Source organism: Tenrec ecaudatus, chromosome 15 (genome assembly GCF_050624435.1).
Source record: "Tenrec ecaudatus isolate mTenEca1 chromosome 15, mTenEca1.hap1, whole genome shotgun sequence".
NCBI lineage: Eukaryota > Metazoa > Chordata > Mammalia > Afrosoricida > Tenrecidae > Tenrec > Tenrec ecaudatus.
This window is the reverse complement of record NC_134544.1, coordinates 18,975,676-19,001,516: the sequence shown is the minus strand read 5'-3', so window position 1 is coordinate 19,001,516 and position 25,841 is coordinate 18,975,676. Positions and strand designations below refer to the sequence as shown.

The window sequence follows — 25,841 nt, the reverse complement described above, 5'->3', positions numbered from 1 at the left end:
ACTGTGTACATCTTGTTGTCAAATGCTGCCTGTCGCCGTGCACGCACGGTCTGCCCATGCTCCCTCTACTGTCCGGGTCCCGAGAGACTCTTGTTCATGAACTGTCTCTTGACAAAGCATGCCCACCACTTGCTAGGCTTGTCATTCTGAGGGTCAAAAACTTCCTCACAGAGCCTCAATCCCATCTCTTGCCTTAGCTGCTGCTAGGAGGCCCTCATCACTTCATCTTCCTGCTTGTTGGCAGGTTTGGCATAAATGGCGTTCAGTGGAAACCCGGGCTCTCCAGGTACGGGGAAGTTAGTGATGCCCAGCGTGTACATTTCTTTCTCCCCTTGGCTTCTGGAATTGCACTTCTGGAGTTTCTTTAGGCATTCAGAGATGTAGAGAGTGACGTATATCAAGGTCCTGTCGGCTTCATTCTTAATTTCATAGTTTTGGAAGAAGACGTTGACCTTGAAGTAATAGATGGCCTCATCCACAACATCTGTATCTTTTGTTTCTCTAGGAGCAGGTCCTTTGAAGTGACTTCTGATAGGTAGCAGGGTCATGTTTCCAACAAGCTTGGTGTCCGGGTCCATGAGAGAGGAGTGGTAGGCCAGCATCTTGAAGGCGCCAGGCTGAGACTCAACTGAGTAATACAGACAGAGCACGGCGCTTCCAGTCTGGAGGCCCGGGCGGGGTAGGCGGAAGTGATAAATGCATTCTTATTTTTCGAATGACGTGTCATTATGGCTTATGCAAACGTTTGTCTAATTGAACAGATCCAAAATTGTGCCCTAACGTTATTTTAGTGTGCTTTCATCCTCTGCACTACATTACTTCCCTTCCAACCCACCCCCACCGCTCAATGTCTAGCCAGGGCACTACTCATTGTCCCTAGCAATCGTTTTGACTTCTTGTATAATTTTTTATGGACCCAGAAGCTACGTCAGCATCTATGCCAATGATATTTGCCTTTAGTCCCGGAATGTTGAAAATACCAACCTGTAAATTGAAATGCGGACGGAAAGAGCACATGAATCCCGGCACTATGAAAGTCAAACATGATGCCAAAATAAAGCGCGATGCTTCCAAAGATGGAAAAAGCATTCACAAAAGTCCAGTAAGACGTGTCCAGTCCAATCTGTTGGGAAACCAGAGAAAACCAGAACATTCATTTTTTTAAAAATCATGTTATTGGGGCTTATACAACTCTTATCACAATCCATATATACATCAATGTGTAAAGCACACTTATACATTTGTTGCCTCCCCTTTTTTGAGGAGGGGAGTTGGCAGGAAACAAAGTATCTACAAATTCTGAAAATAGAACTCTGCGCTGTAGGTGTGAGGGTGGTTTGGATACTGAGCAATCAGAGAATACTCTTGGCGGAGGACGCAAGAGACAGGTGAAAAGGATGGAGATAGGGCTCAATCTGTCAACCACATAGAGATGGGGAGCCAGGCTCCTCTAGGTGAAGGAACCCAAGTAACAGATGCTGAGTACAGTGGATGACGAGCACGCACCTGGAAATTCACGGTGATGATCAGAGCAGAGGCCACTGTGACGGCAAAGGACTGGTAGTCCGAAGGGGCCTCCCCATCCTGGCCCATGGTCTGCAGGAAAGCTCCCATAGGGATGAAGAAGAGGATCATGGATGTTAGGACCCCATGCAACAAGCTGACGAAGAACTTCTTGTAGTTAAAGAGTAAGTCTCTTTGTCCCACAACGTAGAGACCAGGGAATCGGAGGCTCAGTTTGTCACTCACATCCTGAGGGGGAACACAAAATTAGAGCGGCATGTCACCCTCAGGCTTAAAGAACTCAGAGATAGGAAACCATCGAAATCTCTTAAGGCAACCCTAGTGGCTCAATACTCAAAGCTCTAGGATGCTAACCACAAGATCGGCCCTTGGAACCTCCCAGCTACTCCATGGGATTGAAATAGGGCACCCTGCTTCCATAAAGGGTACAGTGTTGGCCTCTCTCCAGGGCAGTTCTAGCCTGTCCCATGGGATCTTTATGGGTCAGACCAACTGGAAGGCAGCGAGTCGGAAATACCAAGCGTGTCATCACATGGTCAAGTTACAAAGAGTGTTACCAAAAATTACAAAGAGTGTCATCTCATAGTTAAGATTTAGGAGGCAAAAACGAGCTATCTTCTGAGCACAGAGCTCAGCCATGTTGCTCAGTCTACAGTCTGGAGATGTTTAATTCACGGTGGGGCTGGGAAAAGCTTCTTGTGTGATGTGTTGAGAGAAAGCAAAGGAACAACATCAGATAAAATGTAGGAGCTTTTTGGTTTGGGTCTTTAATCTCTGAAAGAGGATATACTCTTTCAAAGTCTCTGGGGAACTATCTTCACATATTAATGGACGAGGTATAATCCAAAATTGTTGGTTTTACTCATTGAAAAATCCTTTCTCTCTAACTGCTATCAGTTGGCTCAAATGTCAACTCATCTGGGAGTTAGATACATAGGTTTTTATAAAGTGTGAAAATAATTTTTTTTCAGTTTTAAGAAAATCATGTGCTCTTAAAGAGAGTGAGCCAGAGCAGAGCAAGCAGCGGGGATGGTGACCCTAACCAGTGTGGCTGGAGGTTCGTACATGGGAATTTCCACTGCCATGAACTTCCACAGCAAACACAGAACATTTTTTTTTTAAATGAGGAAGTTCTTGTTACAGAGTCATACGACACTGCCAGGAGTCTTAACAAGAATGGCTTGGCATCTAAAGGGAAGATGCTGGACAATGTTGTCCGTGAATTCCACTCAGTTCTGGAAATCCTCTGTTCTTACTCTCTAACAGGCAGCACACCAGGGGCTTGACAAAGGGATTAGAATGGGCTTTGCACAGAAAGGAGCTAAGAACCATAACAGTGCCGTGAGTGGTTTGCTTTTAAGGCCTCCTTCTAGGCCATCCGGCTGTCGGGCGCGTCTCTCCCACGTGTGGCTCCTCACCTGGTCCAGCAGGCCCATGAGGAGGACGGGCAGGCTGGAGTACAGCACATTGTAGAGGGTGATGAACCAGTCCTCATAGGCCGTCTGTTGGGGAAGGGGTGGGAAGACAGTTTGTCATGAACACACGCTCATCGGCTTCCTGGGAGACAAAAGCTATAGGGCTCCCAGGGGCCCCCTTCTCCACTAGTTAGTCCTACTGCCAGGGCAAACACCCACCCCTTCCACCTGAGTCTGTCTCTGGAAAGTATCGAATCAGAGACCATTCCACCGAAACGGATGTTCCCCTTCGGGGAAGTAAAGCTCACACTTGGGAAGCTGTTGGTTTTGCCCGATGCCGTGGAGTTTGCTCCAATTCCTGAGACCCCGTGGGACCAGAGTAGAACAACAGCACCCCACAGGGTGCACAATGACTGACATTTTGGAAGGCCTGTCTTCCCAGCGTCGGTCTATCTCCCTTTGTTAGTGGGCCAACGACATAATTTAAAAATGGGCTCAAAGTCAAGCATCCTGCAGGTGCTCTTCTGTTGTCCTTTGTAGGTCCAAGCCTTGCCCACAATGCAAATTTATCTTTCTCAAAGTGAAGATGGGGCCGCCCCCTGATCTGAGTGGCGAGGTGAAGTGTGGAAAGAGAAGTGGAAGGCAAAGGACACCCCCCCTCCCCCAACTAAATTCTCCCCCCTTTAAAGGCAAAAACCAAAATCTCCGTTAGGGTCCTGCAAACATTTTAGCAATGTGATCCATCATGCGCCGTGACCCATCCCCCAACCTTCAGAAGCTATAACTCCCAAACTGCACCCACGCCGGGGAAGTTACAGACAGATGTACATGTTCTTTCAGAACTAAGAGACCCATTCTACTTATTGAGAGCGAGTGAGATAGCTCCGTTACCTGTGCAGAGTACCCGTTGAAGAAGGAGTACCAGAAGTGAACCAAAGTAAAGGCAAAGTTCTTGTAGAAGAAGTACCGTAGGAACTTGCACATCCTGATGTAAGACCACCGGCCGTGCACCAACAACAGCCTCTGCAGGTATCTGAACTGAGCGAAGGAGAAGTCACTTGACATCACGGCCTGCATGCCTTCTTGTCCGCTGATGCCCACACCTATGTGGGCAGCTGGGGGGCAGAGGGAGAAGATTGTGAGCCATGGGCCTACTTTCAGAGCCAATCACTGAGATGACAAAAAACGTTTCTACAGCCAGTCACCAACAAGCAGAGATATCCACGGGGACGTAGATATGGAGGCTCTTGCTTACGATCCCCCACCTCCGGCTTCTGAACTCAACTCGAGGTGAGAGCCACACCTTGCTAAACAGAGTTCATGCCAGGGGCTCCCCAAATATGTGCGAAAGGGTCTCCACGTGGGCAACGAATTCCATCCGGATTATCTGCCCAGCCCCCAGCCACTGTTCTTGTCCCCAGCCCCAGCCCCAGCCACCTCTGCTTATACTGCGTAGATCTGCCCGCCCGACCACAGCAGAGGCCACCCTGGACAGAGAGGTAATCTGTGGTAGATGTCACAGGTTGGCTCCCTCATCCTTAAGCCCACCTTTATTCTAACTGGAGAGGTTGAGAAGCAGATAACCCCACACTTCCCAGACTCCCTTGCAGCTGGGTTGCCTTTGTGAATTAGTGCTACTGCGTGGGCGCACTTGCGAGTAGATATCAGAGCCCAGCATCCCCGCCCTTCTCTTCTTGGCCATTTCTGTAGCAAGATTCACATCCATCCCCTCAAAAAAACCAACCAAACAAAACACAGTCATTGAGTCAACACTGACTCACAGTGACCCTAATGGACAGGGTAGAACCACCCCTGTGGATTTCCAAGACTGTAGCTCTTTATGGGACTAGAAAACTCTCTTCCAGTGGCTGGTGGTTTTGAACTGCTGATCTGGCAGATTGCAGCCCAAAGCATAACCACTACACTACCAGGGCTCTTTATCCATCCCCTAGACAGCTAGATCCTTGAATAAACCTGCTGACTGACTTACTACCCAGGAAACCTCAGCATGCCCTTCGCTTTCAGCCACAAAGGGACTGTGCTGGATGGGACTGTGCTCTATTGTCCTTTGCTTGTATTGGAAGGGAGGGTCAGATTGTCCTGTCCACAGGGCCAGCAGCTGCAGTGTTCTATTGCCTTTTTAAGGCTCCGATCTTTCGGAAGATTGTAAAAACTTTCTTCCAAGGCTTCTGGGTTGGGTCAGAACCACCAACTTCTGAGCTGGTAGTCGAATCGAGTACATTACTCTTTGCACCCCCCAGGGATTCCCAAGTTATCTTTAATTCTAGGAGTCATGTAGAAGTAGACGGTCGTTGGCGTACACAGAGCTTAGTAAAAAAAATTTAGAAGAACTTTGAAAGGTCTTGGCAAGTTGTCTCTGGTGACTTTTCTTGACCCCTCTTCTCTGCTGCCGTGAGCTCAGAAAAGAACGAACTTCAAGGCTGCAGTTCCACAAACCTGCCAAGCATCCAGAAGTCTACATTCGAGGTGCATGAATGTAATAGCCGAGTTACTTACCCCGTGGGCACAGCTGGTTATGCTAAGGGCGCATGGTGGAAAACGAACCGGAGCTGGCTACCAAAGAGAGAAACAGACCTAGCTTCGACCAAGCCTGCCAGCCGCATGGAAGGACAAGCAGGCACAAGGAGCAGTGGAGACAGACAGATGCATGGATTAAAAAAAAAAAAAAAAAAAGGCTAGAGCCAGATGTCATACAGCTGAGGCTCCTGGCGAGGAATATAAAGCTGGAGTATCCTTAGTGTGTATCAAGGAAGAGGAGGAGGAAGAGGAGGAAGCTGTAGGAAAAGAGAGACAGACCAGTGAGCCCCCCCATAGGCTGAATTTTGAGTACTGTAATACTTAGCGCATGAAAGCCCCCAGATCAACTATATTCGCGCACAAGAGTAGGTCTGAAAGTACTGCTGCTCGGGTTCAAATTCATACACGAACAGGTTTACTCCCCTCACAACCTGCCTATCCATGTCTGTCATCTGTGGTGGCCGCAAACACATTCTCTCAGTAACGCACTGACTGGCTCTCCTTAGGGTGGGCTTCAATGGGGGGGGGATCTCAACCCAGCAGTGGCTTCCAGGGGGGATCGCTGGGCTACTTCAGTCTGCCCAGGAGAGGGCAGATCAAGAGATTATGGTGGGAGGAAAAAAATGGTTCAGGTGACTGCTTTGGGGACTTCAAAGAGGTCATCTTGATCGATGGGCATAGGCCCACCAGAGGGGCTTGGAGACAGCTGTTTCAAGAACACATTGGTGAGGAAAAGGGCAGAAAAGTCACACCAAGGGGTGGTCTTACCCTCATGATGATGCACCTGCTCTTTCCCCGAGAGTAACAAGGGCTTTATCCTAGAGCATCTCATTAGGAAACAACCCTACCCACCCTCCAGCCCTGCCCTTGGGCCTAAAACTGGAGGAACATTGAAAAGACAGGATTCAAGTCCCTCGAGGAAGCCCAATCCTGTTTTGACATGTAAATCTGAGCTCAGAATTCTTTGGGGAAAGGGCTCAATGCCATCGAGTGCATTCTAGCTCTACAGGACAGGCAGCCCTACAGGACAGGGTCCAACTGCCTCTGTGGGTTTCTAAGACCAACTCTCTATGGGAGTAGAAAGGCTCATCTCCCTCAGAGCAGCTGGTAGTCATGCTTCCTCCCCACCAAAAAATAAGGTCCCTGCCATTTTTTCTCGTTAGCAGTTCAGGTGTCCTGGGCCACCTGGACAAGACTCACTTTTGATCATGTTGACATCGTTGGCCCCATCTCCGATGGCCAGCGTGATGGCCTTCTTGTACCTCTTCACCAGGTCCACCACCATGGCCTTCTGCTTGGGCGTGACCCGGCAGCAGATGACGGCGCTGCACTCACAGGCCAGGTCCACGAAGTTCTTCTGCCGCTGCTCCTTCTTCGCCTCGAGCCTCCGTTTGCTCTGCGTCCGCATCCGCCTCTCTTCTTCCGTCCTGGGGAATTTCAGTTTCAGAATCTTGCTTCTCTTGGTCTTTTTCTCTAGAAGAATTTCGTTCTGTGAAACAGAGCAGGGGAAAACAAAAACAAACATGCCACCTTTTACATTTGTACCTCAAGTAACATGCTCCCTTCCCCAAGCTTTAATTAAGGGAAGAATAATTCTCTGGGGTGGTGCGGATCACCGATTATTTTGTTCCAGCTATACAGTACACTTAGTATAAAAATTCAGGACATTAAAAACTGTGCAAAGAAGGTGATAGAAATGACCTATTGACTGGTCATCGAGATGACTAGCATTATCCACTGGGTCCACTTACATATGATATGAAGCTTCAAACTTGGAGGGTGAAGCTTTCACTTGCACACTACGAGATTCGTTGTGGTTGATGGTGCGTAGGGCACACGATCTCCAGTAACTCTCGTCTGAGACAGAGACAGGGATACACTTAACGATACATACCAGCCAAGAACCGGTGATGATCAAAGCGCGGTTTCCACCAGAAGGGAAAAAGGGTTCGTGCACAGGGGGTGCAAATTTTGCGTAGACTCCACCTCTGTTCCTCTGGTTTTCCATCCTTGTGTGCAGAAGGGAACTGGGGGAACAGGTTTGTGTTGAAAGCACCTGCGTGCAAACGGACCTCTGACCACAAGATACAGTCTGACCTGCATTCAATTCATGTGCCTCCAGGTAGTTCCATTCTATAAGCTCACTCTACCCACGGAATGAGCAAATACAGCGTCAGCGTACTGGAAGGAAAGACAGCGTTGGTTTCTTGTGCGCCCCTGGTCACCACGTTTCTACCCACTGCTTCTGCTTCAAGAAAGAGCTCTGGTGGACCAGTCATTAAGCACTCAGCTGTGCGTGGAAGGGCTGCTGGCTTCAATCCACTAGCTGCTCTTAGAAGAGAGATGTGGCAGTCTGCTTCCTGTGGGTGGCTACCCTCTGTCCAATAGGGTCCCTAGGAGTTGACTGGACAGCAGTGGCTTTGGTTTGGGGCGGGTTGATTTATTGAGCTTGATCTCATGGTCAACAGCACTCAAACACAGGACCCCACAAAGATCAAAAATATCTTTTTTCTCCCTAAGGCAGATCACTGCCTCCTGAGCTTTGCAAGAGGTCAGACTTCTGCCCTCTGCTAGGGAGCCATTTAAACAGGGGAACAGCCAACAACCAGGCTCAGGGGGTTCCAAAAAGGATATGTGCTAGCAATATGAGCACTAAACCAAGGTGGCAGAGGGTTGCTTCATTGGCCTCAGCTCCGGCAGAGGCTCAACATTCCCGCAGCCGTAAGGGAATGACTTGGGAAGTGGCAGAGCAGTGAGTGTTGATTCTGGGGTCACCGATACTTTGTAGCAAGTATGCCAACTCTCAAGCACAAGACTGTGAATGTTAAGTGTGGACTGTATAATCTTACTATGTCTTGGTTCCTCCACCAGGGAGCACCATGGCCTTGGCACTTCATATTTGCCAAAGACGGCCCCAGGAAGATGAGGCTGAAAATGTACCCACAGGCACCAGAGGAAGCCAATCTTGAGCTGAGTTCTAATACATTCAGGAGAAGCCTGCTTTACATGTTGGGCAGAAAAGTCCTTTCTGTTTTCTATCAACACCTTCATAAGAAGACCAACTATAACCCAGCTGATGTTAAAGCAATGAGTTGAGGAATGTGGGGAGCACAAAGGATCTGAGATGTCTTGTCCGCTCTCTCCAAGTCATCAGAAGAGCAGGCCCCAAAGCACAAATGTGACTTGCCTTCCCAGGTGATGGGGAATTGGAAGGAGGACTTGGGTCTCTTCACTCGCAGCCCCGAACTTTCTCCATCTCTCACACACACAAACACACACAGAGAGAGAGAGAGAGAGAGAGAGAGAGAGAGAGAGAGAGAGAGAGAGAGAGAGAGACCAGTAGAGAGATAGACTTTACTCTTCGTCTTCAAGAGCTGGTTCCTCAGCCTGGGTACTAGTGACACTGGGTGGATACATCTCTGTTGGGGGGTTGGGGGGCTGTCCCTGCACTGAAGCTGGCAAGTCATGTACAAGCTGAAACCCTCCAACACATTTCCTTCCAGGCAGGGCCGGGGTTTTTTACTGGTTTGTGTGCTTTTATTTTTCTTTTCTTTCTTTCTTTATTTTTGCTTTTATTTTTCTTTTGAGGACCTTGGATCATAGAAGTAGTTTGTGAGCAGTGGGCAGCCACGTCCCACAGAAGAAAGGCCCTGAAGCGCTGTTTCGGTAAAGATGTCAGCCAAGGCAGTTCTATTCTGTGACGCCTGGGGGCGCCATGATGTAACTCACTCACTCACTCACTCACTCACTCACTCACTCACTCACTCACTCACTCACTCACTCACTCACTGCTATCAGGTTGATTCTGACCCACAGGGGCCCCTACAGGACAGGCCATAGGGCCCCTATAGAACTGCCCTTGTGGGTTTCCGAGACTGTAACTCTTTCTGGAGTAGAAAGCCTGGTCTTTCTCCAGAGGAGCAGCTGGAGGTTCCCAATAACCCAGCATGTAACCACTACGCCACCAAGGGCTCCCTAAATTGATGGTAGAAAATTCTGTTTCTTTCCAAAGGTACAGTCCCTAAGAAAGGGATTACATGAACACCACTCATATGAAATTGCTAGTGAAGTCCCAGGCTCACTTCCAGAATTAGCAGGTGAATCTCAAGGCATCTAAGGAATGGAGACAAAGGGTAAAACAAAGGTCCCTAGTTTTCCTACACTCAAATCTGCTCAAATAAAAGCCATCTCTCACTAGCCTCAAAGCTGCTGTTGTTCTTTCTGGAGAGGTCCCATGGGAGGGGCACAGTCTGGCTCTGTTCCCGGGGTGTCACCGTGAAGAGGCACTTGGTCCCACCCAGCAGGCCCCCGACTTACTTGATGTCTTCCCCATAGCAGATGGTTGTGTCTTCAGTCAGAAGCTCGCAAGCAAACCCGATGTTTTCAGCCGTTTCTACAACACAATGAAAGGGAAGTTCAAGGTCATCCCTACTGTTGAGTGGAAAAATGCATCTTATCTAGGAAATGATGATCTTAGAGAAAAAAATGAAACGAACCAGATTCAACCAGGCTGTTAGTCCTACAGTAATATATGGAAAGCATTTATAAGAAAAGGAAAATTCCTTTCTGTGCTATAATAAGTGAAAGTGAAAGTCTGGCATGAAATGTGGTCATCACAGAACTGCACCGCTTTATCCAATAAGAAGGACTGGCAGTTCAGTGGTCTGTGTTCGGCTGCTAACCAGAACTGTAGGAACCCACAGCTGCTATGTGGGAGAAAGATGTTGCAGTCTGCCCCCGTAAAGATTTACAGCCTTGAAACGCCATGGGGACAGTTCTGCTCTGTCCTATAGGGTCTCCAGGGTCAGAGTCGACTCGAGGTCAACAGGTTTGGTTTTCGTATTATCAACTGCATACACTGGTCACTTAATAAATCAGTGTATAGGTACTACCTGCCCTCAGCTCATGTGGTTTAATCACTGTTTGGCTAAAAACAAGGGAGGGGAAGATACTTGGTACTGTTTCATTCTATGACCAACAGATGGTGAAGAGCTGGGGTGGGGTGGCCAGAAGGGCTAGGAACCCAGGCCTGGCTAGAGAGAGAAGATGACTCAGGAGCAGTGACACAACCAGGCAGGAGAGGATGAGGTGTGGAGCCTGCTGCCGTGGACGTTGGCTGGAGGACACGGTCAGGATGGCTGGACTAAGTCAAACCCCAAACAAGTCACTGCTACTGAGTCAAAGTCAATCGCTACCCTACAGGACAGCCTGTATTACCCTGTCAATCTTTATGGGAGCAAAGAGGCTCATCTGTCCCCTGCCATTCAAACCGGGTTTGAACTGCTGACCTTGCCCCACCAGGGCTCCTTCTGGCCTAACTGGGAAGGGCTTATTAGGTTTGCTGGTGGTGTAGTAGTTATACGTTGAGCTACTGACTGCAAGGTGAGCAGATTGGAATTGCCAGCTGCTCCATGGAAGAAAGACAAGGTTTTCTACGCTCACCAAGAGTGACAGTCTTGGAAGCCACAGGAGCAGCTCTGCTCTGTCCTACAGGGTTGCTGAGTCACAACTGACTCGATGGCAGCCAGTTTGGCTTTTGGTTTGGTCTCTGTGCTCAGCAGGGAGGGCATGGGCAGGATGGGAAGTGTGAGGTCAGCTGGGGCCAGGAAGGCAGCAGCTGGAAGTCTGCGGAATTTAGCAGAGGGGCCGCGCCTCCCCATCCATTACCCTTCTTGTCTCCAGTGAGTACCCAGATCTTAATGTCTGCTTTCGCCAGCTTAGAAATGGTTTCCGGAACTCCGTCCTGAAGCTTGTCTTCAATTGCCGTAGCTCCCAGGAGCTGGGATGAACATGGGAGAGGGAATGAAAAGGAATTACATAAATCAGAAGTTTCCTGCCATTCTCCCGGAGCCAGAGACTCGCCAGTCGCAACATCCTCCCCACAAACTGGACAGGCTGGAAACATTTCTCATTTATCACGCACTGATTCATTTGCCCAGGCAAAGATGCAAGGATAAAACCAAGGTCAAGGAAAATAGGTGTTCGTGTCGGTACACGGTTTGTACACAGGCAAAAGCCAGCTCCTCTTGCTCATGGTCCACCCTAGCTATTTGCCTATCATGACTCTTCATCTAAACTCCTCAGACAAAGAACATCAGCTTTTGGGAAATTCCCCTTAGAAATAAACCGGGAATCTTTCTTGTTTCAAGGTTTTGCAAAAATAGGTATGAAAATTGTTATAGCCAACCCCACAATGCCGTGGGTATGTATGTGTATGCAGGGTGCTATGTAAAAGAATTGTACTGAACTTGAATATAAGTATAATGAAATTAGATTGCCCCCTCTCCTGTGTTTTGATTTCTTATAATGATATGGAAGCAGCCACCAAAGAATCAAACATCTCCCATTGGGCAGATCTGCTGCACACCTTTTTTCTTTCTTTTTTTAAAAAAATCATTTTATTGGGGGCTCGTACAATTCTTATCACAATCTATATCCATCTATCCATTGTGTCAAGCACATTTGTACATTTGTTGCCATCATCATTCTCAAAACATTTGCTTTCTATTAGGGCCCTTGGTATCAGCTCCTCATTTCCCCCCTCCTTTCCGGCTCCCCCCAACACCTTCTTTCAAGTGTTGAAGGGCAGAGATGCTCCTTTGAGGACTAAAGTGCCCCTGACCCAAACCCTGTGGGTTCCCTCCCCCCACCCCCCGCTTCATATGCATATTAAAGCTGGACAATGAATGAACAAGATCCACAACAAACTGATGCATAAGAACAATGATTTTGGTGGAGAATGCTGCCGGTACCACAAACATTGGTCAGAAGAACAGACAAATCTGTCTTGGGGGAAGTGCAGTCAGGAATGCTCCTGGGGGTGCGGGGGAAATTTTATTGTGTCCGGGAGAAGGACATTCTGCTTGGCAGCGGACTGAGTTGGTGAGAAAGAGGAGGCCCACCACAGTGAGAGGGCATGACAGACACAGCGACTGCAGCCAGAGGCTCCCAGCCGTGACCATGAGGGTGGTGTGGCTCAGGCAAGGGCTCATGCTGTTGTCAGAACTGACCTGAACGAACAGCTAACACAGACACTTGTATTTTGCTCGCTGAAGAAATTCAGAGGACTTAGTTCCATCGTGACAATTTTAAACACTGAAATTAGAATTATTATTAATTTTTCTCCCCAAGCATGGGGTACAAAAGATAACCAGATTGTACAAGCTCCAATTCTGGTGAGATCAGCAAGGGGAAAGTTAGGAAGCCTGAAACTCACAATTAAGTCTTTTTCAATCTCCTCGTACACTTTATCGAGCGCTTCATCGCGGTTGGTTGTGGTTACGCTGGCGGCCGTGAACTTTTTATTCCATTCTGTAAATTCTTTTTCTTCAATATCCTTGTAGCAAAGGCACAGGGTCCTAAGAGTCTCACTTGCAAAGACCTGTTTTATTTAAAAGACAATCCACCCAACCCAGAGAATAGTTAATGTTAGGTCGTTTGAGACAAATCTGAAATCTCATTTTGAACTAACACCCAGAGAACTTAAAAAGGGACCACAGAGTAGGGCGAACGCTATACAAATACATTCTGTAGAGAAGAATCCACTGGGCGATAGGCTTTGCTTTGTAAGCGTCCTTAGGGCTCTGGGGGTGCGCTGCCACAGGTAGCTCTCAGGGGTGTGTTACCTGTGGAAGGCTTACATTTATGGCAGCCCTGCGGCGAGCGAGTGCACAGGGGACATTTTCCTAATAGCATACGCTCACTTACATTCTTTGCATCTGCTTAGGTCACTCTCGAAGTGCCTCAGACTCTTCCATCATATGCTATTGCACACTGCAGAGACTGCGGCGTGAGTGTAAGCAGCGCCTGCCTACACAACCACAGCAACAAATGTGTGTGATTCGTTGAAAAGGAATAGATGTGTTTTATTGCGGGATTTGCTTCCTCATGGCCGTCTGGTATGGAGCGAGCAACATCCGAGGTATCTCGGATCCCCCCACTGACTCACAGGTGGAAGTCTCACTGTGCTGTACATGGAGCCACTAGAGGGAAAAAATGTTTTTCTGTTGAATGACGAAGAAACAAAGAGATGAAGGGAGCTACGAGTGTTATAAACACACACCCGGCCCTTTACACATGTGTCCCTACAAACTGTGGTGCGGTCCGGTCAACCCTGAACTTCCCACCAGGCACGCGTTCCTCATCTCAAACCCGTGAACCATGCCTCCAGCTGAAATAGAACAGTGAAGTCCAAACAAGGGGCTCTGGAACCCATCTCAAGGAGAACCCATTTAAAAGAACATAGGCAGGAACCAGTCAAAACGTGAACTTAGTTCATGGCCACCTTTTGTCCCAGAGAACTAACTGGTTCACCCCATGGACCGTTCACTTTCAGAGAGTGTGGCGCCGGCCCGACGTTCACTTCATTGGATGGCCATTGTTCGCATCCTCACGGATCAGTCTGTACCTTTTAGTGTCAGTCTAGAATCGTGAAATGGGGCCCCGTCTGATTAAACGGTCATTTCACCAAGCTTCTCTGAGGGGAAGAAGTCCTGGTGGTGTAGTGGTTAGGCGTTGGGCTGCAATCCCCACTGTGGGCAGTTTGGAACCACCAGCAGCTCTGCGGGAAAAAGACCGGGCTCTCTGGTCCTGTAAACAGCTACAGCCTTGGAAACCCACAGCATGTCGCTGTGAGTCACCATTGACTCGATGGCAGAATCTGGTTTTTTGTTTGTTTGTTTGTTTGTTTGTTTGGGCTCTTTGCAGGACCATTGGGATGCCCTAAGTCCAAGGGAGGAACCCTGGTGGCACAGTGGGTTAGGCATTTGGCTGCTAACCAGAAGGTGAGCCGTTTGAAACCACCAGCCACTCTGAAGGAGAAAGCTGTGGCTTTCTACTCCTACAAAGAGCAGCCTGGGAAAACCATAGGGCACGTCTACCCTATCGGGTCACTATGAGTTGGAATCAACTCAGTGGTAGGCAGCTTGGTTTGGAGTGTGGAAACCCAGTGGATTGGGTTCTTAGAACATAGGGCCCAAACTACCCTCTGTGAAACCGCTCCTGCTGGGGACCAAGCAAGATGCTTTCCATTTCAACAGCCCTCCCTGGTACAGTGACTCCTTCCTCTTTCATGCTGGGAGTCATACGACACACAGAGTCCACTGTTCTAGCTGAGACAGGCATGGGACTCCAGGTCAGACTGAGCTCTACCAGCTTCTTGTAGAACCAAAGCCAGTCGAAGTCTGGTAAGCAATTCCAAGATGGAGTTCTGGGACCATTCTGAGTAACGGTATCAGCGCTGGACTAAGTAGATCGCTTCCCACGGTCACTAGTTGCAGGAGTGAGCCCAAACAGATTCCCAGAACAAAGGGATCCGAATTCCACTGTTCACCACTCTGCTCTGTCGCCCCATGCCCGATCTGAATGCTTTCTTTACTTGGCTGCAGAGTGTGTGTGTGTGTGGGGGGGGGGAGGGGGCATAGTTATTTAGACCACAGCTCCGTATGGTTAGGTAGCTCAATCACTGTACCTGAAAGAGAGGCATCCCCTAGCCCCCCACCCCCATGCCAGTTCTCTTGACCCTGTGGACTTGGATCCTGCGAAACGGTGCCAAAGTCATTTCCGAGGAAGTCAGGGTTGGAACTCAGCCTCCCATATTCCCACTCGGGGCTCTATCCCCTCAAGGACTCACATCCAGGGCGTCCTGCGTCTCTTGCTTGGTAGGGTTCATCGGATGCAGCCTTTCATAAATCACAGTGTCGGCCCCTTTACAGTAGAGCTTGACGTTGCCTTCTGGGGTCCTCACTGGAAGGAAAAGTGAATCCACTTGAGGTTGATTTCTTATCCAACAGCGACGACATGTTCCAGATAATCAGATGGGCCATTGAGCTAATGATTCACCTATTAGTTTAAAATCAGGGTGGCCTGCAGCCAAGTTGGCAAGCTGCCATCTGGAGGGGGCTTGCACGTGACCTCAGATGGCGTTGAGGTAGTGCTGCAAAGCTTCCAGTCTGTGCGCGGCCCTCTACCAACCAGGCCTGCAGCTGGCACCCCCTAGTGGAAGAACGTCAGCAGTTTACAAGATTCAGCTATCCTGCAGCGGCCGCTTTGAGTCATGGACAGGGTGTCATGTGGAGGAAGAAGCATCAGCTGCGATCAGGCTGCTGACCCTCCCATGGCCTGCTCTGACCTGGAGACAGCACGGGAGGCATGGCTCCCAAGCGGACCCCGAGGGAGACCTACCAATGATGGACATCCGCTTCCGGTCACTGTTGAAGTCTAGCATGGCCAACACTTTGTAGGTCCTCTCGGTCCCCATCTCACTGATGGTGATGGTGTTCTGGGTCCTCGCCAGGAAGGCGAAGCCGAAGTTCCTGGCGGCATTCACCAGCGCGCCTTCGTCGGGGGAGGCTGCCTGGTAGTTGAGCTGACCTGACAAGGAAAGCGGGGAGAGGAAGAATGCAGAAAAACTGCAAAACTGAGCACCACTGAGGATAACTCGGGGCTGGGGAGTGTATTGCCACGCTCAAAACAGCCAGGAGCAAACAGGTCACTGGTGCTTCATTGGCCACCACACACCCCAATGAAAACTTCTTAAACTTTGAAGTTTTATCACTAATTATAAACAGTAAGACAGACGCGGTTTTTCAAAACTGGCCAAGAATTGGAAGAAAAAAAATACCATAATTCCACCCTCCAGAGGGGGAAAAAATAACATTACTACTAATCATCTTAAATTCTTCCTCTACTTTTATGAATGTCCATGGGTGACATAGTTTCTATTAGACCAAATATGCATTCCCATCCTGGTTGCTTTTTCTTAAAATTCTATTTTAGTAGACAGTCATAACTTCAAAAAATGCCTTGGTGCAGTTAAAGGAGCCCTGGTGGCGTAGTGGTTATATTTGGGTTGCTAATCTTCAGGTCAGCAGTTTGAAACCACCAGCTGCTCCACGAGAGAAAGATGGGGCTTTTTACTTCCCTAAAGGGTTCCAGTCTCGGAGACCCACAGGGGCAGTTCTACTCTGTCCTTAAGGTCACTATGGGTCAGCATGGACTTGATGGCAGCGAGCGAGTGGTGGCCTTCAAACACTGATGTTGAGTTGCTACCAGCTTACAGTGACCCCTTGCAGGACAGAGTGGCAACTGCTTCCTCGGGGTTCCAAGGTTCTTTAGGGGAACAGAGCGCCTCATCTCTCTCCTAGTGGGTTTGAACTGCTGACCTTACTTGTGACCCATGACACCACCAGGACATGGATACACTATAGACAACATCATGATACACCGAGCAAGGACTGAAGCTGTCAAGGATTTCGTCTTGCTCCAATCCACATCAAAGCTCACGGAAGCAGCAGTCGAGAGATCAAATGATGGATTGCACTGGGTCGATCTGCTGCACAAGACCTCTTTACGTGGGTGAAGAGCAAGGATGTTACTTGAGGATGTGACGTTGTGGCTCACTCAAGCCTTGGTATTTTCAATCACCTCATAGGAATATTCCAGTTAGACAAACAAATTTATCTTGGAAGACGTACAACCAGAAGGTCCCTTTGATAGAGGCAATGATAGTGAAACTGTGTCTCATGTACTTTGGAGAGACAAGTCCCTAGAGAAGGCACTGTGCTGGGTAAAGTAGAGGGGCAGTGAAACAGGAAGTCCCTCGGCATGATGGCGCGACACAGTGGCTGCAGTGATGGACCCCGGAGTGAGACCCGTTGTGAGGATAGTGTTGTGCTCGGTTGTACCTGGGATGGTCAGGAGCCAAGACCGACTTGACAGCACTTAACAACAATCATCGACCTCATCCTTTTCCTAATGAAGGCCACTTAAGTTTAGTCCATGAGTTTTTTTTTTGGCTATTAAAAAAAACATAATAAACACTGTGTGTCTGTAAGGTTATCCCTCCCCACCCCCCCAATCTTTTGAGTAGATTCCCAGTGATAAGAATAGTAGACTAGGGAATATTAATAATTCTTAAGCCACTTGATATATATTATTACTTGTGTTTTCCAAAAGAGCTGTGTTCATTTTTCCTCCCTCTGAAAGAGGGTGTTTAATCTCACCATACATGCATCCTATTTCAAAACATCTCTGTTAGTCTGATCAGTATGTCAATATTTAAAAGTCAGATAGTGGGAAGCTGCCTGCTTGCAATAATCGGAACCAATTTCACCCAGGACGCGGAGCAAACAAAGTTCAAACACGAAGGAGACCATGGGACAGGATGGCACTTACACAGACCACAAGATCTACAGCTTGAGAGTCAGGAGATGGGCTAGTGTTACTCCACTGGTGATATAGGCAGGGTGAGAATTATGAAGAAACTCCAAGGGCTCTTGTCAAAAACCAACCAATCCACTGACCTAACTCCCTGTCATCCAGTTGATTCTGACTCATAGTGACCCTACAGGACAGAGCAGAACTTCCCCATTGGGTTTCTGAGCCATCTAAATCTTTGCAGGGGCCCACAGCCTCATCTTACTCCCAAGAAGTGGCTGGTGGGTTCAAACCACTGACCTCATGCTTAGCAGATCACTGGGTAGCCTGCTGTGCCACCACCATTCCCCGGGCTCTTCTAGGGGATGAGCAGTGTTCTGCATTTTATAATCTGGGTGTTCATTACAGGGATACCTTCAGTGTGTTAAAATTCACCGAGACCTTTGCTAGGTATGTCTATCTGCACAGATGCTACACTTCAATAAAAAGTAAAAAAAAAATACTAAGGATTTTCTATTTTTCTGCTCTTGTTCTACTACTCAGTGGTATAAGTGGTTAACACTCAAATGCTAGCCAAAAGGTTGGGGGTTCAAGTCCACTGAGAAGCAAATCAGAAGACAAGCCTGGCCACGTGCTTCTGGAAGGTCACAGCGTCGAAAAGCCCGATGGGCAGTACTAGTCAGCACAAGTGGGGCCACCAGCCACTGGCATCCGCTTGACGGCAACTGAGGACAACAGCTAATCTAGTTACTCCTGGGCCCTGGCTTTCCATGTCATCAATCAGCAGGTGCATGTGTGCAGCTAAACCCTCCCCTCCTTTGGTCATGTGCCTGCTCAGATGGTTCATTCCAATTAAGTTAGTACGAATCACTTCCCAGTTAGTAATTGAAGGTGATACTTTACATCACCTCTCTCTCGGTTCACCCAGAAAGCCCAATATCAGTAGTTACGGATGACACTTGCTAGTCCAACCTCCCTACAAATATACACGAAATGTCACTCAATTTGCTGCTCTCCAGGCAATTCTGACTCATGGTGACCCCACAGGACAGGGTAAAACTGCCGCCATGGATTTCCAAGACTGTAACTCTTGATGGGAGTTAGAAAGCCTCTTTTTTCTCCAGCAGACCTGCTGGTCGTTTTCAGTCCAACACATACCTCATTATGCCACCAGGACTCTTGAACAAAGCCGACAGGACAAACTATGTAACCAGAGCTAAACAAATAGCTGTGAGCACAGTCCTTGCCTTCTGCGATTCTAGTTGGTTCAGTGATCTGCTGCATACTCTTGATAGTAAATGTCTCTCTCCAACAGAAATTAAAAGCCAAGCATGACCAAAGATGGCAAAGGTATGAGCAATACGGCTGTTTTGGGAGCAAACACCTTGACAATCTTAAAGGAAAAAGAAAAGTCTGTCCTTTTTCCTCCCATTAGTGGAATCACAGAACTCCAGAGAACTGCAGAGAGCCGGCCCAAATGCTAACTAGATGTTTGCAGAAAGAAACGTGCTGGTAACAACCATTCTCAGAGACCATTTCTGAAGAAACCCCTTCACTCCACATTTAGAAGCAACCGAAAGACCTTTTCATAAACAGGTGCATCTGTGGTCATGAGATCAATGCAGACAAACACTCTCCGTTCCCTCTGATCTCAAACTGAGGCCCCAGTCACCACCACCTACACGTGGACACCCGTTGCCTCGCCCCAGCACACGCTCAACTCTCTGGACTGGCTCTTTATTCCAGCGTCCTTAACTCATCTTCTCTCGCATTCCTGGAATCTGCACCAGAACTTTCCCATCACGGCCTCCTCAGTGCTCATGTTAGCTTTCCCATGATTCCCATTCCCCAGGGAAGAAGAGAGGTGCTTGACTCGGAAGCAGTTGACCTGACCAGGTGGCTAGCTGGGTGCCCGAGACTTCCAGGTAGGAGCCCACATCCAGTCTACTTGGGGGTCCCGCACTCCTCCTCCTCTGCCGGCTTGTGTTCATTCCAGTGCCCACATGTGGGAGGCTCCGCCAGGCTCAAGTCTGGGGCATCGTTCTCCATTCTACCCTAGTGATTGTCCAACAGGACAGGCAGGTGGCCACTAAGTAGTCACCCAGGGCAGAGGGAGCTTTCTTATTTCCCCCTCCTAGACATTCGGAACCGTTCTTCTCCTCCTGGGTCTTAGAGTCTTTGGGGGTATTGGGAAATAGCCCTGGGCACAGCCACCACTGAGGTGGTACTTCCTAAGTACCAGTCACCAGTCTGGGTGCCCTTCTAAAGGATCAAATACTTTATGGGCCCAAACCAGCACGAATGTTTCTTTTCCCTTCCTGCATCTGGAAATAATCAACTCTAGCCTCCACCCTAAGACGATAGAGTCATTGCTCCTCCCTCCCTCCCTGCTGGCTGCAGGACACACAAATCTATGGTGGAGGAAGTCCAGTCGGAATGTTCATTAGAACCGAGGATGGCAAAGCGCTGCCTCGCGAACTTTGGTCATGTTATCAAGCGAGACCTGCTGACGGAGGGCACCATGCTCGGAAGGTCGGTGGAAAAAGAAGATGCCCCCATGAGATGGACTGATACTATACTGTAATCGTGGGCGCAGAGCTGTGTTCTGCTGTATGGAGCTGGGGCCACGTGTCGGAGCTGACTCGACAGCACCGGAGAAAACCTAGTGGCTGCAGAAAGATCACCAGGAGGCAGAAGGGGAAGTTGGAAGGACCTTTGGACAGCCAACCGCCTTCCTGCGACACTCAAGCAGCTGGTGCTCAGGCAGGGCAAACGTAGTCTGTCCTCAGAGTTACGTATGGCAGGGATCAATCTGGGATGGCCCAGAATTTCAGGGCTTTTCCCATTGGGAGGAAGCCAAAACCAACCAACCAAAACAAACAAAAACCACCAGATGAATGTACCATTGTCTTAGTTAGCCAATTTCCTTTTGCCACGGAGTCGATTCTGGCTCATAGCGACCATTAACTCTCAAAATACCGGTTATCAGGAACTAAAAGCAGTCGATGGATTTCCCCGATGATTCCAAAGCCGAAGTGAATCAGCTTGCTTAAACATATCGAACTTTATGCTTACGGTATGAGTAAAAGTTGCTGGGCTAATCAAACAGACTTTGACCTCTACTTGGGAGATTCGCAGGTTGGCATCGCCGCTCTCTGTGCTCTCCCAGTTGGCCTGTGAATAGCCTCCTCCATAGACCGAGCCTAGTAGACTTCAGCTGCTATGTCTTGCTTTACCGTCCGATTGAGTTGATCTGGAGAAAGTGTGTTTATTTGGAACTGACTGGCAGATGTTCTCTATGGTGTCTACACCTTGAGTTTTCAAGCATCTTCACTTTCCTGGAGTTTTCATACTTGCTGCATATGGAAACAGAGCCCCCCGTGGTGCTCAGGGGTGGGGGTGTCGTGTACTCAGCTGCTAATAGTAAGGCTGGTTATTCCAACGCCCCCAGAGGCTCTTCATAGCAAGGGCCTGACCATCGACATCGCCGAAATCAGCCGTCGGAGACTCTAAGGCACAGAGCTCAACGCTCTCACACAGGGGATTGCCAAGAGGGGGCATCACCTTGAGGGCAGGCTGGTTTACCCCAAAGGCCTGCCTCGGAGTGATGGTGTGGCAGACGTGCCATGTGTATGACTCTGTAGGCACTGGGTCTCTTCATTCACCTTGACCATGACCTCAAAGTTGGGTCTCGGGTATCTGAGGGGCTAGGGCAGTACTCACCATCATGTTTCTCCACCATGACTGTGTGGCAAATCGCAAGCACGAAAAAGAACTGGCGTACTTCTGCCTCCTTCCCCGACTGGATTTGCTCAATTAGATAATGGTCATAAAAGGCAAGCTTCCCATCAGCAAGCGCATTCCAGCTGAAATCCACTGGCTGCAAGAAATGGAGAAGGAAAAGGACACACGATCGATGAAAGCAATGCTGGCTTACCAACAGACCGAGGTGAAAATGACACTAAGAAGTACCCAAGCATAAGGGTCATTTCCAGAAGATGCTGTAACACGTATCATTTAGCAACCATCGCAGTTTTACAAATGAAAAAATACACCCGCAAAAAAAAAGTAACAAAACTATGAGTGGGTAAATAGGTAGCTATGTATACCTATATGTGTATAGGAAGGCATAAGTGGACACCTGTAGAAATATGTTTACACGTGTTTGTGTGTGCTGCACATACGTGATAAAGCACATAAGGGACATGACCATCAATATTTCTTAGACGTAACCTAAAATCCACTTGCATGTTTGAAAGCTTAGACCCACAGTCTGGTGGAACGACGGAGTCAACAGGTACAAGGTAGACCAACAAGGTTGGGTTCTACCTTCTTGTTGGGTAAGTAGCACTTGGGGTCTATAAGGCTTGCAAACAGTCATCTAAGACACAATGATTTGTCTCTACTTGTCTGGAGCAAAAGAAGAAAAAAACCAAAGATTCAAAGAAGAAACTAGTCTCTAGGATTAACTGCCTACATTAGTCATGCCCTCATCTATCCTGAGATCATAAGGAATAGATGGTGCCCAGCTTCTGCAACCAAATGTCTGGCCCGGGACCCGGTAAAGGGCCCCAGATAGAATGGAAGAAAATAGAATGTTTGGATGAAAACAACAAAATTCTTTAAAAGGCAAGAACCCTCAAGAGCATCACCCTGATAGACCCTTTAAACTTGGAGCCAATGTCACACCTTCAGGCCACCTTTCAGCTAAGCATCAGATGGGGTCATCAAATAAGAGAAACAAGGTCACTTGTGAGCACTGCACTCCTTTAGTCACCTTCTTCAATCATCGATCTGAGACCAAAGAGTAACATTTACTGAGAGCAAAGATGAGAGAGCGGAGGGTAAAGGGGCAAGGAAGTTAGATTAACGGGAAAGAAACAACCAAATGTTGACACGACATAGAAACTGTAACCCACGTCATTGAACAACACCCATCGATATGGTTCAATGGGAGTCTAATTTGCTGTTTGTTGTAAGCGGTCACCAGAAACAGATGATAAAATCTCGAAAGACAACCGAAAGCATTTCCGGCTTCACAAATGACATAGCTTTTCTTTGGAGCCAAGTCTTTAATTAAGCACACACCACTTGAGGCTTGGCACACATTTTTATTTATTTTAACAAATCATTTTTTTGAGGACTCTTACAGCTCTTATCACAAACCATACATCAATTGTATCAAGCACCTTGACACATATGTGTGCCATCAATGGCACACATTCTTGACTGCAGTGCCCAGAAGCTCACCTGTCTTACAGTAGAAAAGCCACTCTGACCACGGCCATGGGCAATAGGCATCAGGGTGAGATAGTTAGCAGTGTGGCCGCATTATACAGGTCAAAAGGGGTGATGTGGCAAATGTTGGGTTATCTATTCCAGCAAACAATGGGAAGCCTCAGCAATCCCTCCTGGGACAAGGACTCACCTCTATTTTGTTGTGATTGTGTTGAGAAGGATCCCGGTAGTCTCCTGAGAAAGAAGTAGAAGACAACAAATTGAGTCCCCACGGGTGTCGGGAGGCCCTGACTCCCCTGTCCTTGCTGGACTGTTGACGGTGGTGATAGACGTCTCCTTGTTTGCTCCGTACAGCCCTTCCGCCACCCTGATGCATGTTGGGAGCGAGGGCTAGGGCAGTCGTCGGAAACCCCTGGGGCACAACTCCACTCACACACGCAAGGTCACCGGAGTCGAAACCCACTCAACAGCAGCAACTAGTTGGGCATGTCTTTCCTGCGCTAGGAAGGGGGCTCCTTTTTCTGAACACCCCCTCCCCCTGCTTCTTTGATGCAAGTCTGCTGACCTCAGGTTTTGCCGCTCCAACTCTGGAGCCCGGGTCCCTGTCCACCACACACTCCCCGGGGGCCACATCATGTCCTATGAGACACTGGACCACACTGGACTCAGAAGCAAGGTCATCATACACCCGGAACTCACCTCCTCAACCTTAGGGGTCCCCCTTCTGTCACCGATTAAAGAGCGAGGTAGCTGTCCCCAGCCCTAAGGTCCAGGTGCTTGTTATGTGAATACACAGGCCGAGAACAGCGTTTTCACCAAGGGGAAGAGCATACAGTGCAGTTCTCTTGCTGACTTATCACATCTCCCAGGCAGTTGTTCCAACCCTGCCCTTGAGGCTTCTAACCCAGACCTAGGCCAGGATAGGCCAGCAGCAGCACCGAGCGGGGGCACTGTAGGCTCAGAGGTGACTGGAAGCCGCACAGCCATGGGCAGTGGGCAATAGGTCGTTGCTGTTAGAGCTGGCCAGACTCACGTTGGCCCCCACTCCTGATGACCCCCACCAGGCACAATGGACCGCAACACTGCATGTATGGTCTTGGGCTAACCCCATGAAGGACTACGGATTGGACCACAAGGGCCAATAGGGTTTGCAGTGGCTGATCTGGGGAAGGAGTTCACCAGAGCTTTCTTCCTCATGGGTCTTAGCCTGTAAGCTCGACAGCAACCTGTTTAGCACCATAGCCACGCACGAGCCTCCACTGATGGATGGGTGGTAGCTAGGCACAAGTGCCGGGACTGAGTCTCCCGGGTGGAAGGTGACAAGCCCGTCACCGAGGCCTTACCAGTGTCGCGCGGCGGCTTACACTCACCGTAGATGTGCCCGTTGATACAGCACTTTTTAAAGGTCATGACATTTTGCGTCAGCGTCCCCGTCTTGTCCGAGAAGATGTAGTGGATCTGCCCCAGCTGCTCGTTCAGCGTGGTGGTCCGGGCCTTGGCGGGCGTATCCTTCTCGGGGTAGTACATCTGCAGGTCCCAGTTGATGAAGTAGCTCTGCATGAGTCGGATCACTTCCACGCTAGGGGGAAAGCAACGGGTCGATCGTGGGCTCAGGTAGAAGCCTTGCCTGTGCTTCCAGAACCCAGCTGCTTCTTTGGAAGGAGACAGAAGCCACAGGGTGGCGCTGGGCCCGATCTTCGAGGTTCTGCTGGCCACGCTGACGCAGGAGAGCAGTTTGCAGGCACACTTGCCCTCAGAGAGGAAGAGCCCGAGGTCAGCCCACATGCCCAGGAGAGCAGACAGCAGCCTCACACTGCAGGCCAGGGCTACCACCAGAGGGGACCGGCCTCTTCTTGTTCTCTGGCTCCCCATCATACCTGGGGCACTCACTCGGAGTGGCCACATTCACTGTGTTTCCGATTAAAGGGCAAAGCGGGGAGGGGCAGGGAGGGGGAGTGTCCCTAAAAAATAATAATTTTATTGGGAGCTCTTACAGATATTATAATAATCCATAATTCAATTAGATAAGCACAATTCTACTGCCACCATCATTTTCAAAACATTTTCTTTCTTCTTGAACTCCTTGACAGCAGCTCCCCTTTATCTCCTCTGCCCCCCACCCTACCCCCCAAGAACCCTTAGTCTTATATTATAAATTATTCATTGTTTTTACCATATCTTACACCCATCTACTGTATCCATGAAGGTGTCCCTCTTTTTACAGACCCGAGTCTTTCCTCAACTGAGGCACGGGGCTGCGGGCACCGGACTCCACGCTGTGTGAAGGCAGGCGGTCTAAATCCTTCAATCTACTTTGTCCGCACCTAGAGGGGCATTGCCGTGGGCTGACCCGGGGCTCCTAAGCACATGTGCTTGAGCTCTTCCCTCGAAGTGCCCAGGTCTCCAGGAAGGTGACCTCGTGCGTGCGAGATGCAGTCAGATTGGGTTGGGGTGGGGGTGGAACCTGAAACAATGCCTGTGGTCCTCAGACAAGGGAGACCGGGACACAGGGACAGGCAGGTGCAGACTGGGGTGCTGTGTCTGCAAACCAACTGCCTGCCAGCAGCGAGTGGAAGTTAGGAGAGCCAAGGAGGCCCCTGCAAAGCCCCCAGGAGACTGAGACTAAACGGCTCTTGTTTGAAACCCAATGGTTGGCGGTCATTAGTTAGGGCAGGCCCAGGAAACCAACACAGGGGCCATTCAAGATGGTGGGAAGAACATTCCAGGCAGAGCTAAGAGGAGGCGTAAGGCCCCATGGAAGGCACTGGCACAAGAAGAGAAGGTCCCTAAGGCTGGACTGGCAGGGGCATTGGGCAGTGGGCAGAGGTGAGGCAGGTAAGGTCAGGAGGCAGGTAAGGGGCACCAGGTCACACAGAGCCCATCTGGCCCAGCTTGGTCCCCATTATTTTATTCAGAACGAGGCAGAAAGCTATTAAAGGGTTGAGGACAAAGTCATAATGTTTTCTGACT

The 25,841-nt window shown here is 49.1% G+C and overlaps 1 protein-coding gene and 1 pseudogene across 1 annotated transcript in view; both read right to left on the bottom strand.

The window, feature by feature from the left end:
• Positions 1 to 25,841, bottom strand: part of ATP8B1 (ATPase phospholipid transporting 8B1) — a 119,985-nt gene that overhangs the window by 5,160 nt on the left and 88,984 nt on the right. Inside the window, exons 13-26 of the mRNA XM_075532625.1 lie at positions 24,242 to 24,450; positions 23,062 to 23,105; positions 21,357 to 21,513; positions 15,660 to 15,848; positions 15,109 to 15,221; positions 12,694 to 12,858; positions 11,145 to 11,256; positions 9,795 to 9,870; positions 7,372 to 7,504; positions 6,678 to 6,966; positions 3,831 to 4,054; positions 2,943 to 3,026; positions 1,507 to 1,752; positions 985 to 1,123 (exon numbers count right to left, since the gene is read on the bottom strand). Of these exons, the coding sequence (XP_075388740.1) occupies positions 985 to 1,123; positions 1,507 to 1,752; positions 2,943 to 3,026; positions 3,831 to 4,054; positions 6,678 to 6,966; positions 7,372 to 7,504; positions 9,795 to 9,870; positions 11,145 to 11,256; positions 12,694 to 12,858; positions 15,109 to 15,221; positions 15,660 to 15,848; positions 21,357 to 21,513; positions 23,062 to 23,105; positions 24,242 to 24,450 (2,180 nt within the window). The remainder of the gene's footprint in view (positions 1 to 984; positions 1,124 to 1,506; positions 1,753 to 2,942; positions 3,027 to 3,830; positions 4,055 to 6,677; positions 6,967 to 7,371; positions 7,505 to 9,794; positions 9,871 to 11,144; positions 11,257 to 12,693; positions 12,859 to 15,108; positions 15,222 to 15,659; positions 15,849 to 21,356; positions 21,514 to 23,061; positions 23,106 to 24,241; positions 24,451 to 25,841) is intronic.
• LOC142427367 (actin-related protein 2/3 complex subunit 3 pseudogene) lies at positions 51 to 602 on the bottom strand (annotated as a pseudogene).